At 35.8% G+C, this 16,897-nt stretch overlaps 1 protein-coding gene across 6 annotated transcripts in view; it reads right to left on the minus strand.

Moving 5' to 3' along the window:
* Window positions 1-37: 37 nt before the first annotated feature.
* Window positions 38-16,897, minus strand: part of LOC124297927 (SET and MYND domain-containing protein 4-like) — a 67,588-nt gene continuing 50,728 nt past the window's right edge. For all 6 annotated transcript variants that reach the window (XM_046749403.1, XM_046749386.1, XM_046749418.1 and 3 more), the window contains exon 7: window positions 38-597. In XM_046749403.1, coding sequence (XP_046605359.1) covers window positions 575-597 — 23 coding nt within the window. In that variant the 3' untranslated portion in view covers window positions 38-574. The remainder of the gene's footprint in view (window positions 598-16,897) is intronic.

Below are 16,897 nucleotides of genomic sequence, written 5' to 3' on the forward strand. Positions count from 1 at the left end.
TGGGTGGTTCGGGTATAAACAGGGTAAAATAAGGGGATAAATGTTTGACACGATGCCGTTTATTTTTGGCGTGTACAGAGAACAGAATGGATACAGAAGAAAAAAAAACATAATGAACCGGTGTGGCGGTACGACATGACGTTATACTTCCAGTTGGCGCCAATGAGCTTAAATTAAAATGACAATGTTTGCCATTCCAACACGTTGTCTAAATAAAAAAAAACTCATTGCGCATTAGAATAAGTCATTCAAATACGATAAAAGTAAGTACCATTAAATGAAGTAACCTTAAAATCAGTATGAACACAGTTCTAGTAAATGCAGACATTGAAATAGGGATGTCAGTTACACATATATTTTTGAGGATAGGGATTAAATACGTCTTCAAGTTATAATATTGACTAAATAAGTGGACGTGTACATTCAATCTTATTTAAAGTTTGCTATCCGATTTTCACCTGGGATGTTCTTACGTATATGCATTGGTAGCCCAACATCATGTATCAAATAAATAAATACATCCACAAGTATGAAGAATAGTCCCTGACGACTCCACGTTTCTTCACTCCTTGTACTAGGCAGCAGTTAAGTCTACACCTGGAAAAAAGGATTTATATAATTTGTTTACTCTGATTTTGATTACACTAAAAAAGTGCATGCGGCCCTAACGAAACATTAACCGTTGATAGCAATATGTGCGGATTCGATTTTGTTAGTCCTACTCAGATTGGGAGACCTATATACTGGGTGGACCATTTTAATCTATTATGGGAAATATCTCAGATTCATGGTTGGATACAGAAAAATGTTTCAGACAAAAGTTGTTGAGGTCAAAGGGGGTCAACTTTTGGTAACAACCTTTACTTTGAACTTATTTTTGAAGGTCATTTCAAGGTCACGGAAGGTCATATGAAGGTTAAATTTACGAAAATTGTTAAATAATGTGTGTTAGCTAGGCATAACGGTTGGAAACATCATTTTGTTTTTAAAAAAAGTTGTCAAGAGTGGAGAGTTTCACATTCTGGTTGCAATAACCTTGACCTTGAATTTGGATCTCAAGCACCCCAGTGAGAGGCAAGGGAAACTCAATGTAATAAAGCACCCTATGACCTTGATTAGCATTTCCAACATGCATTCTCTTATTTTTACCAAATCGGAGATCAAAAGCAGGGGTTCTCGCTTGAAAAATCACTTTGACCTTGACATAACCTTGAGATCCAAATTATTTCACACAAATTCAAGGTCAAGGTTATTGCAACCAGAATGTGAAACTCTCCACCCTTGACAACTTTTTTTAAAAACATGTTGATGTTTCCAACCGTTATTCCGAACTAACACACATTATTTAACAATTTTCGTAAATTTGACCTTCATATGACCTTCCATGACCTCGTTCGTAAAATTTTCTGCACTTTTCAAATCCGGAGTCAAAAGTAGGTCTTCCTATTTAAAAAAATTATCTTGACCTGAAATGACTTTCAAAAACAAGTTCAAGGTCAAAGTCGTTGGTACCAAAAGTTGACCCCCTTTGACCTCAACAACTTTTATCTGAAACATTTTTCTGTATCCAACCATAAATCTGAGATATTTCCCATAATAGATTAAAATGGTCCACCCAGTATACTATATGTACATGCTTTGATGATGTCCATCGCATATAGCCAATGTTAATTTTTTAAAGGGGTTCTAACGCAAAAGAGTTATAAAACGTTAACAATTTCCAAAATTTTGTGGTTTAGAGGGTAGGTAAAGTCAAAATTTGCAAAATTGTCTTCGTTAGTATATTCCGAACGGAAGGACGCATTGAAAATTCGTTCCATAGAAAATTATTCCATAATCATATGAGAGCCGTATATTTATTGCAAGCTGATTGCACCAACTGTTCCAATGAAATCGTAGTCATCGTTATCGAAGGTTGCTTGCAAGAAAAAGAGCTGTGAAGTTTCAGGTGGTTTTGTGCATGTTTTCAAACTGATACTAAAACTAAAAATATTGCTAGATACTAGAAGTAAAAGACAAAAAATCAATTTTTATTGTCTCACACAAAAAATAACAAATGGCTGACACTCGAAAAAAGAAAGACAAATATGTGCCACTGCAAGGTTGTTATTGCTTGTATGAATTGCAAGTTGTGGCAACCAGCTGGTGGCGGCAAAATGGGGTTCAATTTCGAAGTTCGCAACTAACCAAAATAAAGATAATGGAACAAACAGTAATATGTTATAATTATATATATAATTCACATTAATAGCCACATACAGCATATGTGTGCACATATCAACAAGCTTCACACACAAGTCAAAAATGTGTCTCTTCGCGACGAATTTCTAATGTAAACATATTCAATGGCACACGAAAACAAAAACAATTTTCGAAATACAGGTGATGAGAGAAATTAATGACAGTGTAGTCAGGGCGGCTAGGTGGTCTAGTGGAGTAAGTCTCCGGCAAAGCATCTCTAGATACCAGGTTCGATTCCTGGCTCCGTCGTTAATTTTTCAACTCACCTAAAAATTTCGAAAATTGTACTCTCCTCTAGCAAATTGTTCTCGCTATAAACATGATATGCGTAGTTCATATCGTCAAAAATGAACGGCCCGCCGTTCAAAAATAAATGGCTAAGTGAATTTAATTCACATTAATAGCCACATACAGCATATGTGTGCACATATCAACAAGCTTCACACACAAGTCAAAAATGTGTCTCTTCGCGACGAATTTCTAATGTAAGTAATATGTTATAGACTAAGAATTGATAAATAGTATATTGTGTTACAAGTGCGTAGGGCTGTGCGGGTACCCGAAATTTCGGGTACTTGAACTCGGATTCGGGTCGGGTTTTTTGGCAAACCCGAAATCTTCGGGTAGTCTGAAAACTTCGGGTAATTCGAAAACTTTGGCTAGTCCGAAATTTTCGAAAATCTGTTTACTTTAGAAATCCCGGTATTTTTGGAGAAGCAAAAATAGCCGCGAACAAAATTTTCGAAAACTCAGCAATTTTAGGCAAACATAACATTTTTGAGGAACTCGGGAATTTTAGTAATACGAGTTTTTCGGGTAACCCGGAATTTTCGGGTCACTCGAGATTTTTGGGTATTCCAATATTTTCGGGTACCCGACACGAAAGTAATCCATTTTACCCGACCCGACCCGAAGGATTTCAGTACCCGTACACCCCTACTGAAGTGCACAAAGTTGGTGATTTCTAACAAGTGTGAACGCAGTATAAGACAAACCTACCGAAAATATTTATGTGATAAATCATAAAATGTTATGGAAGAATGCAGCGTGTAATTTATTATATGTTTCATCTTGTAAATTCGATAAAATATGGGCCTTTTTCTTATACATCAATTTTCTGACACAGATCGACACTGAATAATGTCATTGGTCGGATCTAACGGGATTGGACGATGAAATTACTTAATGTTGTGTTGTGTCAGAAAATAAACGTAAAATAAAAGCGATCCACGTAAGAAATCAAATCTTAGTCCACTTTATGATTGATATGTAGTTTATGATCTAGCAAATCTCATGATTTGTGCTCTTGTAATTTATTCCACGATTTCTTATATATTCTATCTATAGTAATACCGTGATAGAGGAATAATATTTTATTTTGGAGCAGGGGACAAGTACAGTGCGTGTTAACAATACGAGTTTTAGCTCAGGGCTAACTTGTTGTTAAGCAAATTCTTGCATACAGACACATGTTACTCATCACGCATACTTATCAGCAACACACTCCCTTAATGTGAACATGTTGAATGGTTACATTACATAAAGAATAGTTCATTGTAGTCTTACATTTTTTATGTATAAAACGTGCTTCATAGAGAAACCAAGATCGTAAAGACACTGTCACAACTGAAATCAGCCTTTTTATATTTCACATACTCATCACAGGGTTAAATTCATATTTATTATTTGAGAAATTTATCCGATAATCCTGCTACAGAAATTGGGTTAGTTATTTATTAAAAGTAAAAATCTGAAGTTAAACGTGGAACGTCATTAACTAGTGGGAGTCTGCACAAACTAAGGCAGGTAAGTAAGAACAATGTTTATCGTAAAAAGATTCTTTGTTTACGTAAAATGAAAAATAAATGGATTGTCAAAACCCAGTAGAAGGTAGGTCAGGAGTAGATTTTTTACAGTGCAGTGCTCTGAAAGTCAGTAATCAGTGTCGATGAACATGAAATAAACAAATAAACTCAGTAACAAAGAATCAAAAAATTATTCATCTTAAATACGAAGCTTAGGAGTACAAAAAGTAGCAATTCACAACAGACGTACCTGACGCAATACTCTCTAGGACCCTCGTGAACTCCGTTGAACAGTTGATAGGTAGGAAATATTTTCAGGTAGGAAACAATCCATTGTCAAAGCGAGACTAAAGTTGTCAGGCATTGAAGCATGTAAGTAAATTTGTAATTCTATGATCTTTGAGTATTACAATATTTTCACAAGTATTCAATGATAAAATTCGTTTCTCTTAGCAGGCTTGAAGTTTCAACTTTAGTTGACAAGAGAAAAATCATGCCTCACCTGATGCTCAAAACGTTTTGGTGGCAAAGACCCTGGCTTCTCGATCGGTGTTACCATTTCAACCATCGAACCTGGTTGTTGCGTCAGACAACAGGTGCCCGAGTAAATTTCTTCAGGCTATCACTGTCTTATTAGCATCGGTTGAGGCAAAGTTGAAGAGCGCGATACAATACAGATCACGTGGTCTGAATATTCGATCATTGTACTTTTATCGAGCCAACGGTAATAAATTTGTTATTCAACCGTTACTGCTAATTCATTCTACCGAGGAATCACTCCGTATAGTATTGTAATCCAAACAGTATTATTAGCCAGTATTTGTTTTTCAAATTTTTTGCCATTTAATTTTGATATTTTATTTTGAAGCTTGCTTGTACTCTTTTTGGCATTTAATTCAAATGAATAGTGTTTCAAGTCTTGTATTAGATTGTAGAGATAAATTTTGCTAGGCAAAATGAACCGATCTAAATCTGTAAACGTTAAATAACTTCTGTTGGAAATGTCTTTACAGTCGGTCTCAGTTAACGGTGTCAGCTGAGTAGTTTATAGTTGCAGCCATAATACGTGCTTGAGCCTCATCCAACCCCAGCAAACTCTAAAGAATGCATTTGCTTACCAGTACACGTTGCCTTGCAAATAATCACTTGGTCTATAATAGGATTTACTTGCTCGCTAACTTTTTATTATAAATCTAGATCAGAGAGTTATCCTGCATCTTATCGAAAGCTTAAAACCAGATTCAATTTCACACTCTTAAAGGGATCCTACGTTGAGACTGAAAGTGAATCTATTTATTGCAATTATTTCTGCATTTCATGTTAGCACTGTCTAAAACAGAAAAAATGTCATCCGGATGTTGGAAATGGAACCTGGAACACAGAAGTTATCCAGAGGCACGAGGTGAAAATCAAGAATTTTATAATGGTTCCTGTGACACAGGGATTTTTTTGAATATCCATGTTACAAGGTGATGTTGGGAGCCCTGTGAAGTAGATATCGGACTGAATTGAGTCTATTGGTCCTAAATAACAGCAATTGGAAGATTATTTGAGAACATATTTTCATGACTTTGTTGAAAATTAGATATTTATTTGTTTTAAAGGAACAAGGGACACAATCTTGAATCCGATTAGTCAATATCCAATTAGTCATACCTAAGACGTGTATCATTTAAGGGTTAATAAATCAAATATTACTGAATATTCAATTTTAGTATTGGGTCCCCTTTACTTATTGAATCGGATATTGACAGAAATTTGTAAGATGAACTCTGGTAATCATTGGAAAATATTCAATATTAGTATCAATAATTTATTGATCGGAATGAATATATTGAGTATAAACTATTAGTAAATTTGGTTGAACTAAATGCCGAAGAGATTCACGGTTTTGTTCCAGATAGTAAAGTATTCCAATTTCTTAAAAGATGGGTTTGATGTCTTTCATTTTCAAAAGTCATAAAATTGAATGTTACCTCCTAAAATTATGAGAGAGCGAGAGTTAGTTAGAAGATACGTTTCACGTGATTTAAAATCGACAGAAACTCTGAAACCTACTACTTTTTTCGCCAATCAACAAAAGTGGCAATGATCTCTGTAGGTGTAATGAGTTGGATGGAGGAGCAGATATCAAAGAATAGCAGATATGCAATTACTGTGGCTATTTTTCTGTTAATAGAAAAAAATTTCATTGATATTTTTAATGTATGAAATCATAAAAATGAATGAAAAAACTGATCCCACCTACCTACTTCGTTTCTTCCAAACGCCCAACATTTAAACAGATTTCTTATTTCAATCAAAGAAACGAATTTTCAAAAAGTATAAGCATTAAATTCCGACCGTTGTTTGAAGAATCAACTTTCTGACCCAATAACAAATGCTTCGCAAACCTTTCCGAGTCACTACCTCAATTATTTAAGATTCTAACCTCAAAAATTCGTATCAACTACATCGCTGCCAGAAACGGAGTTTGACAGCTGAAACTCGATGTGGCCAGCCTGCATGAACAGCCGATAAAACTCGCGCATACGCAGTTGATTTTCATGTTTCAAGATATTGTCCCGGTATATGGAGGACCAGCTTCCCCAATATAAACTTTCATTTGTTGCATTAATGTGCGGCCAAGGAATACAGTTTAATAGGCGGCCACCAGAGTGCGCGACGAGCGGAATGGTGATAATCTTCAATCAAAAGCTATGCAATTCAATCGTTCAACGATACGATAAAAGTGTTTTATCGTACTTGTGGTCAATTTGGAGGGGTGCTGTATCCTTCGATACATCATCAGTAATGTCATGGTAATTTACTACCGTGGTAATCTTTACCACAAAAGCAAGGCTAGAACACCAGTTCTTTGATAATTGAATCGACCCATAATTTTTCTTAAAGATTTTAAGTACCGTTGATTTTAACAGGTAAGTGTATTGCTTTCATCGATTTTTTTGACCGAAGCTAGAGAAATATTCAATGACTCAATGAGAGATTTTTTCTTGTTATTGATTGATGTTTCACTTCCATTGAATTTGCATAAAATGGCTCGCCGGGAAGACTGATCATAGGAAAATAAGTATAGCTAATTGTATTTTGTATACAGTGCATTCCATGACATCACGATCAAGATTCTAGGTCGATGTATCAGATTGGCTTTATAATATTTTGTAGGCAGGTAAACGACGAAAAACGCAATCGCAATTGTTTTTTAGAATTTTTCGTCCAGCGTATCGGAAGTATGATTGAAAAAATTAAAAAAAAACACTCTCTGAGGTATAGAAAAGTTCAGAAAAATCTTATAAAATATTACAAAATTTTTGAGACTGTTACGAACGACCCCTTTCAAACACGCGACACGCGCTAAACGTCAAGCTGCTTGCCTAGCGCTTTCCTGCGAGGGTCGGTTCCCCGTACACAACTGGATGAGTCAGGGAGTGCATTAACACCGACAAAGTGGCACAATGGCTACTCTGTAGAATAACGCTCCACCACCGACGAAATCGAGCCGTAATTTTGTAACCCATCGACACCTTCGACTCAGTCAAAATTGAGGAGTGTGACATCAACGAGATCACAGCCTGGAGATAAGAGAGTAGTGCACCCCATCGATCGAACTGGCCACTGGAAAGGACCTTCCATCACGCATAAAGGCTACATGGAGACTCAGGATTTCTTAACGGAACGGCTCGGCGAATCCGTGGTGTGTCCTAAGAGTCACCCTCGCGCTACCCAAGGTGGCCTAATCCTCGACTCACCTTTTCTAAACCGTAACGTGATACTTACAATTAGTTGTCCTGAATCTTTTTGTCATTTGTAATAGTTTAATTTATTACCCTAGTCGTCCTAAATCTCTGTTTGTCATTTACAGTAGTTTACTTGATTTATTTCATTAAACAAAATATAAACCATTGTGGACAATTGGAGTTCTATCCATTCGTCTTGTCCGTACAACTGAGATCCTGTCACCCAGAATACTGTACTTTCATCACAGCAGGTGTGTTTACACTTTATAGAAGCGAAGCCCAAAGTAATCTATTTCTAACCGCTCCGGAATAGATTATACATATATTCTTTTAGGTATATTCTTTCAGATCACGCTGGACGAAATCCTTCAGATCATGGTCTGCACATGAGAAGACCTATTAGAAGATGGATATTTCATAACTTCAGAAAATAAATAGAAGAAATTAGAAAGAAAATAATTAGGGGAAAGGGGGGGGGGCAAAACGGGGTAGGCGAGCAAAATGGGGTACCCCAAAAATTTCGTAAAAATTTTTTTTTTCGAAAACTTCGTAAATGGTCAAAAATGTCTTCTAGCATCCTTTTACACTATTAAAAGCAAAAAAAAAAAACATTTGTATAATTTTTGCGAAAAAATACAAATAAAAGAAATGGAAATAACAAGAAAAAACTTTTTTAAAATTATGTTGAGAGTAAATTTTATTACTAACGTTAATTTAAAAAGTAATTATTACACATATTTTATTTACTTGAAAAAAAAAAATTACTGTTTTTAGGGGTACCCCATTTTGCCCGCAAAAATAAATTTTTTTTCTCACTGGAAATTGAAAATTGACATTATTTACGTTGTTCGCAACTAAAAAAAAGAAAATTTAATATGTTTACGTTCACAAAATTTTAGTATTTCCTTAAGTACCCCGGTTTGCCCCCCCCCCCTTCCCCTATAATTATTATTGGATCGCTTTTCAGAAATAAGAATGAAGTAAAAGCTCGTTAAAATACCTTTCTGAATAGATATTTTCCGACTCTTAATAGTTCATGGAAAAGAGGAACTCAGATGTACCTTAATTCAGCTTTCTCGGTAAAATGTATTTTCTACTCGGCATGAATGTCGAGTGACACGGTGCCAATCTTTTAAACGTTCTCAATCCACTACCAAATACCCTATACAATTTACAGCGAAATTTAAGATGTCGCACTGAATGAAAAAAAAATTACATTTATTACCGCTGAAAATAGTCCTTTTGATGCCATCAAAGATATAACATATTGAGTTAAATAGTTCATCATAAAACGTAACTTTTTTATGTTTAATTTCTTTTTGTCTGACTTCAATCGTCCATGATTTATGAGCTTAAACAGAAAAACCATTGCGCAACAAGTTAATTAACAAATCTGAAAAAATTCACAGAGCGTACCTTTAAGTAATACTACTACATAGCCCATTAGAGACCAGGTCCGAGAAGATAAAAAAAATAGTGACTGTAGTAGGAAAACGCAATACTCATCGCCAGTCAGCATGCGTATTTTTGCATTTTTTTATCCAATGAAATTATACATGTTTTTCTCGTCGCGTAAGATCAATTTTGTAGAAAGTATTATTTTTTTTTGTGCTTTTCAACCGTCAGAAATGAAATTTGAAATTTTTTCATGACTTGAAAAAGTCAATTGCGTAATTACTTTTCAGCATTCGCAATATTTTTGACACTGAAATAGAACAACTACGCGAGAAAAGAGAAGTTTTTCTTATAATGTTTAATACATCATCCTTAACCGGCAATACGTCTCAAATCATACTGCTCTAATTTCTTCGAAATTTTGAGATTCACGGCTTTTATGCACCTACTTACGATGATACAACTCATAAGGGAAAATATTTCGAGATTTGGGGGATATCGTATGTAGTGACATCACGAATTAGTTTATTCGGGCAAATATTTGCAGTTACCCAATGGTGGCCTATGAGTGCGGCGACGATCTGTTCCTTCACTGGAAAGGGCCTGCACTACGCACAGTAATTTTTAAAGCAAATACTTACCTTATATGAGAGCTAGCTCATCAGGAAGAACAAATCCAAAAAGTGACAAGTATTGAAAATTCTCCGCTGACAAATAAGTCGCGGTGAGTTCTACAACCACAATAAAGTGAAGCGCAATATTCCAGAAGCACTACCAAAAATTAATAAAACACTACCCAGAAGATTACTATTGGTACCAATTTTATGTAAAATGTTACAAAGCCACATTTAGCAATATCTGTCAATCTGTAATTAGTTAGCGAATAGTACAAAAAAGTGTCCCACGACTAGCTTTTTTAATATTAAGAATATATACTCAGCAAATAGATTTTCAGCACTGTAAGCAACATTTCTTGTATGCTATTCAACACCGCATAATGCGCATCGCCAAGACGATCATCCCAAACTTGAGTTAGCTACAAGTGCCAAGCAATTGATGCGGAGGTTTTGCCGACATTAATAATATAAGATTCCAATCCAATTTAATACTTGAAAAAAAAAATTCACATAACACACTATCTAAAAAATATATATTTACAATATTTTTATTTTATAAATTTTCAGAACTGACTGATCTTGACATGAAATGAGGGAGTTATACGTTATTCGAGGAAAATATTTAAAAAATTTATGCCTCCAGTCAATGCAAAATTATCAAGGGCACGTCAATTTTGCGAAACTGTATTTTTTCGGAGTTTGAAATTGCTCACTTTGTAAAGAAGAATATTGGGAAGAAAATAGTTTTTAGTAAATTTTACAAATACAAAATTAACCTCACTACTTTTATCGACTGCAAAGCTAGACTTATTCTAAAAGTTGTTTTAAGGGGGCGCATCTACTGGAGGGGTTAAAAAAATCGAGTTTTATAACACTGTCTAAAAGTTATATGTCTTAAGTATGTTCCCTGCAAATTTCACATTGATATCTACGAAATTGACATAGTCATGAAATTTTATATGAAACGTGTTCAACCCACTGAAATATGATAATACTGAAACGCTAACCGCACGGCTCGGTATACGATTGGCTTTCCAGAAAAAGATATAGCTCGGAGGTGAAGTGCTGTCCTTCTTGCACTGTACATTTATTCAAAAAGCTTGTACACCGGAGATCAGTACCCCTTTCGTACATGTTTTCTTTTGTAAATCAGTGACATTACATTTTTGCTTAGACTGTCCCACGCATGCGCAGTAGGTAGTAGAAAGAGACAGCACTGCACCTCTCAGCTATCTCTCACTCTAGAGCCCCCACCACCGCAGTGAGCATTCCAATCATGGAGACTAGAGTTAAGGACGTTGCCTACTCCCGGCGGAACTGCTGCTTGCAGACGTTCACGCGATGCAAGTTTTCTCCGTCATTTATAAAGATATCGAACTTCTATTACAAGCATTTTGAAGGCGAAGGAGCAATCTGTATCGTGTATTTTTCCGAATTTCAAATTTTTTTTTCAGAGTCGTAGAAAACAGCACTGAAAGTGAGCAAAGTTCCCGTTGTAATAAGACAAGAACGAATTTTTTTTTCACAATTCTACGAAATACTCGACACAGATAAATTCTTCACCTTTAATTCAGGACTAAGAGCAATAAAATCGAACTTAAGAGATGCGAGAAAACTTGCACGAGCTGAAGCATGAAACAGCGGATTTTCGCCGCGAAAAGCGATTGCTTGCTAGCGCCATCTCTGGCTTAAGCCGCCCGTCGTACGAACTAACGGCCGTAGCAGCAGTCTTCATTTAAACACGTGCAAACCCGTAATTCAAACCGCGAGCCGTGAGCGTTATTCAGTGTGTTCTTCGTGAGTAAATATTAGTAAAGTATCTAACATCCCTTGATAAGTGTTCATCGGTCATTCGCTATGACTAATATAAGGAAAGTGGTACGGAAAAGTAAGAAAAAGGGCCAGGGTTGGAAAAATTTGGCGGCTTATCAGCGGGAGAGGTTGAGATAAATAGAATGGCATCAAGTTTGCTTACATACACTTGATAGTTTTCATTTTCAGACCGACTAACTAACATGCACGTTTTATTCATTCAGAGCACCGTATTTTCCTAACAATCTCTTTGAATTATTATTTACCGTCCCTTTCTCAATGTGTGTTTTGTCAACCTATTCTTCGGAAAATCATTTTCCATCTTTCGTCCACTCACGATTACAAACTTACCGATGACTTTTACCGCACACTGATCTACCTTACTGACTATTTGATTGTGATATTTGACATCTATTGGCCAAGGTCAATGCACAATACACTAATGAATTGAAAACATGACGTGCTATCGAAGACATTGTTGCAGCTTGAAGTTTCAGTGCCAGCCACGTTCGGTACGCTACATTCACGTTTCGAAATGAGCCAATTATTCAACTCGATGAGACCTGAGACTTGACTCCAGCACTGATCCAGCTTTATCAGTTATGTTCGGGTCTTCTCCACATTACGAAAAGGAAGTGGTGCTATTTCGTAGTTTGGACGCCGAAAGGACTGATCTTTGACAAAATTATTCGCGACGACAATTTTTGGAAATTGAAACTGTAAAATAAATTAGCTGACGTTTTTCATTTCTGCCTTTTGCCAGCAATAATACACTCCAGACGTGCTCGACAACTTCCGATTCGCGACCCTCCTCAAATAAATGAAGCTAGAAATTCTGCGGTCAAATCAAAAAACTCAACGACTGATGTTTCCATCCGTAAGAAAAATAAAATGACAACCGACAGTACTAACGAGTGACTATATAGAAGTTTTTACATATTTGTATATTTTTCCTTTCATTTATAGATAACTATTTCACAATAATGTCACACACAGAAAACTATTCTTGATTCAAGAATATTTTATTTCTTAGTCAAGAGTATGTTATTTTTTTTATAAAAATATCACATATTCTTGAATGAAGAATACTCAGCACTTGATTCAAGAATATTTTAATTCTTGATTCAAAGATTGTTTTCTTTGTGTGTAGGCCATTTTTTTATTTTTGTGTTACAAATCAACCCTCGCATGTATATCCTGCTTGTTAAATTTTCATTTTTCAGTTACAGCTCATTCGAAATTTTGCACGGATACAACGTGCTTTCACATTATGTTTTCAAGTTCAGAAATTAATGAATTTCTGAATAATGATCTTTCATATTCGCTTGGTGAATGTTTGCATCTTTCATTCCATAATATTTATTGAAACAGTTTATTTTGAAGATTCGTTGTATTTCTATAATAATTACTTGTTATACCAATGAAACGTCATAACCGAAAGCGAAAAGTATGGTATTCTACGCGATCGAATGTATATATTTTATTTATTGACGCGCCATTACTTTTGATTATGTTTTGTACCATAAATTTTGCTGATTTTTCAATACGCTTTATCTATCAATTTCTAATATACTCCTGCATGTATAACTCAATTTTTTTGATTTACTAATTTTCTCTTGAATATCTATCGATGTATGTAACACTTTTAATTTTTCCTGGCATGGTTGAGAGGTACGGACGAGATAGAGTGGGTCTCTTCATCGCAGTGACTCCCACGTGGTGAGACCTGGGTCATTGATGGCAATGTATTTAGTAAGTAAGCGCGATTCTAGATCGATCAACTCAAGAATCGAACTTTTGGGTCGAGAAAATAGATCTTTTGTATTGATACTTTACTAATCGATTTTTTCTAGAAACGATTCCAAGTTTGCAAGGATCGGATTAGGTTCTTAAATCTTCAATTAAAAAAAGTTTTGAAAGTCTATTTTGGCGTTCCGTATTTTATGGATAATATAGGTTTGAGAATACAAAAGAATCGACCAATTTCTAGCGCTTAATAAATCTAATATCACAACTAATAAAAAAAGCTTCCCTCCTAGTCGGCTGGGTTTGTGTAATATGTATATGAGAACTATTGCTGTGATAAATAAATATGACCCAAAGCAAACTATTGTTAAGTATCAAACCTGTTGAATAAGTACTACATTTGTGCGACACGATTTTTAATCTCCAATGTAGAATCGATCTTTTGCTTGAGATCGCCCATCCCTAGTATTTAGTCATGAATTAGCTAACTGCTGTTTCGGATAATTTCTCTTGTAATATTTTTCACTTGACTGTAACGAGTTATGCACTAGATCTCTTGAAAACACGAAGATTATTCAATGATTTCTGTAACTTATTATTATTTGCATAAGCAATAAATATTTGAAATAATATGTATACGTGCCAACCTCTCCTTGGATAAACGTATCCTAATCTCATCAACCACGCGAAACTCACGCGGGCTTCCAGTTATATTCCTCGCACGTCAGAACTTTAGAACGTTCAAGTGCAAGCGGCCTGGTCCCAACGGAGTGCAGAGTGGGGGGCCATAGCACGCGAGGGGCATAGACTTAAGTCCTGCCCACTCTTCCCCTTGGCCGCTTGGCTTGAGTCACGCGGGAAGCCAAAGTTCCCGCGCGAGCTCGGTAGGCAACGTCCGTAAGGAGGCCGAACGCAATGCTGGCAAAATGGATTGAGAAACTGATGAACGATCCGCGGATTGTACCCGCTTGGCAGCGCTACCACTGCGGGCTCCGTCAGCGTAACCAGGCGCTGGTATTGCTTGCGGACACATCCTGAACTACAACATCTTTCATCTTTTTCACGATCCACTTTTCGACGATTCCGCCACATGCGTTCGGCCCCCTTACCTCGAGTCTCTATGGTTCCAATATTATTATAATTCAGTGGTTCGACAGCTTGAGCACTGCAGATCTTAAGACAATGGAAATTGATCACTCACGAAGCTGCGACTGCCACAGAGAGCCATAGAATCGATAACCGAAAGTAAAGTTATAAATCCCTCACTTTGAGGTAATTTTTAATCAAGAGTGGTTGCAGCCAGTCGCTGCTACCGTGCGCATGTGATTAATTACCTCCTATTGCAGACAGATTTTAATTCACTCTGAGACCAACAGCTGCCAACCCGGTTGAATGATTAAAAATCAACTATACACTTCACCGTCACGATAATGTTAGAACCACACTTAAAGCTTTGAACGCGTTTTTCTTGCAATACTGTTTTCGAAACCGGTGGACACGATAACTCGAGAATCGCTCTATAGATCCTTTTTAAATTTACACAAAATAAGCGAAGCCACACGTAGACGTCATTGATGATCTTGTTTTTTGGAAATTTTTTAGTAATTTTTGGTACTTAAATTTCAATTCGTCGCCACTATATAAAAAAAAAATGATTAAAAATATTGGTAATGGTCAACGACATGTGAAACCTAGTGACTTGAATAACTCGATTCGATAATTGTTGACATAGATTGCTCATTGTCAGACTGGAAAGTGTCCACCGCCGAACACAACAAAAAACACCTTCCGGGGACTGGCTTGTATTTCTTCTTTGCTTATAGATTCTGGGCTCTTTTTTTCTACGCTGAAAATGTACGCTCTCATAGGTTATAAGAAAAAAATCTCAATTTTGACTCGTTTTTCGAGCCGCCAGGTAGATGTTTTCCCTTAACAACATGGGATACCATAACTGGTTTCGTGAATTTTTACTACTATACAAAATACAGGTATAGTTGGTAACTATGAAAAATCCACACATTTCCGGAAAACATTGGATTCTTTAATACCTACGGCCATAAAAAGTATGCCTCGTACTGTTTGCAAGGTTGAAAGAATTTGAAACTCGGAGCCATAGCCATCATTATCTGTTAAGTTTTTTACAAAAGAAATAATTTTGATCGAAGAGTTCTATTGCATTTTAATGTCAATTAAAATACTTTGATTGCCAAAAGTAAATTCAAGAGATACAAACCAGAACGACGTCAATTGTATCATTTCTTAATAGTTTCTTTTTTTCGGACTTTTTTTCGGACTTTTTCTAACATCAAGTACGGTTTTTTTACAGAAAGAGAAATTCGAATTCGATTTACCATAAAACAATTTTGATTAAAAAAATTTGTTCCGTCTCCAAGAATTTGGAAACTTTTTTGTCGTATTCTACACACTATTTCACGTAGAATAACATCATTCCGGAGATCCGAAAAATAATATTTGATTGAAAAACATTACATAATTAATAAAATTTAGGTATTAGTCTTTCGACATATACATGTTGACTGACAGATATACTTTGTATTGCGTCAGTTATTTCAAAGCTATACAACGGGTTCCCGGATTGTTCATTAGTTCTGTTGTTTCTCCCTTAGATATCTAATCATGATAGTGATGTCACGACGCAATCCTGAAGTTTGCTCTGCATTGATCCGATCGTACAGATGGTGTTGGGGTAAATCAAGTAATCTAACTAAACCAATGAGAAAAAAGAAAAAGTTTCTCTGCCTGTTCCGTCGGGCGTACTGCTACCCGTCTATTGCTCCTGCATGCTACATCTTCCACATTTCTTATATTAACGCTATAGTCTCTATCCTATCCTTCTGTCCTCATCCAGCCTCACCCTAAGCTAATTCCGTTCCCCTGACTCTGAATTCTCACACCTTTTCTGCACCCATATGCTTTGTCTGAAACACACTCGTATCCCAACTTTCAACAACCACACATCTCATTCAAATATCTACTCTTAATAAAAACTTATCTCCAGATTATACATATTTCATTACATTCGGCAAATTATCTTCAAATCCATTTTATTGAATAACCTATATTTCGATCAACATTAATCAATACACACCTCAGTAGAATCGCATACCGGTCACACGGGGTGAAATTAACCCAAAACGTAATATTTTGCTTCGAAAATGAGTTCTAAAATTCTAAAAAAAATATCTATGTATTGTTTAACGATTGCGACAAAAGCTCTCTCAGTTTTTCTCGTCGAAATTAATTGTTTAAATATTGCAAAACATCAGCAAAGTTAAAGAAAGTGCCAAAAATGTCGGAAAAATTATCTTTATTCGGCATGAAGAATGGGGCCACAAGGCCCATCTTTAAAAAAGGTTTTCCTACTGTTATTGGAATTTGTTGTGGATATTTTCCAATTGAAAATGAAAATTTAACTACTTATAAATTTAGCGACACGAATAAAACGGAACCTTAGAATCCTTCAAGATATATGTTACGGCCTAAACAAAACTTTTTTTTTGATCTCTCACTTCATAAAATCATA

This window comes from Neodiprion virginianus, chromosome 1, assembly GCF_021901495.1.
Source record: "Neodiprion virginianus isolate iyNeoVirg1 chromosome 1, iyNeoVirg1.1, whole genome shotgun sequence".
NCBI classification, from domain to species: domain Eukaryota; kingdom Metazoa; phylum Arthropoda; class Insecta; order Hymenoptera; family Diprionidae; genus Neodiprion; species Neodiprion virginianus.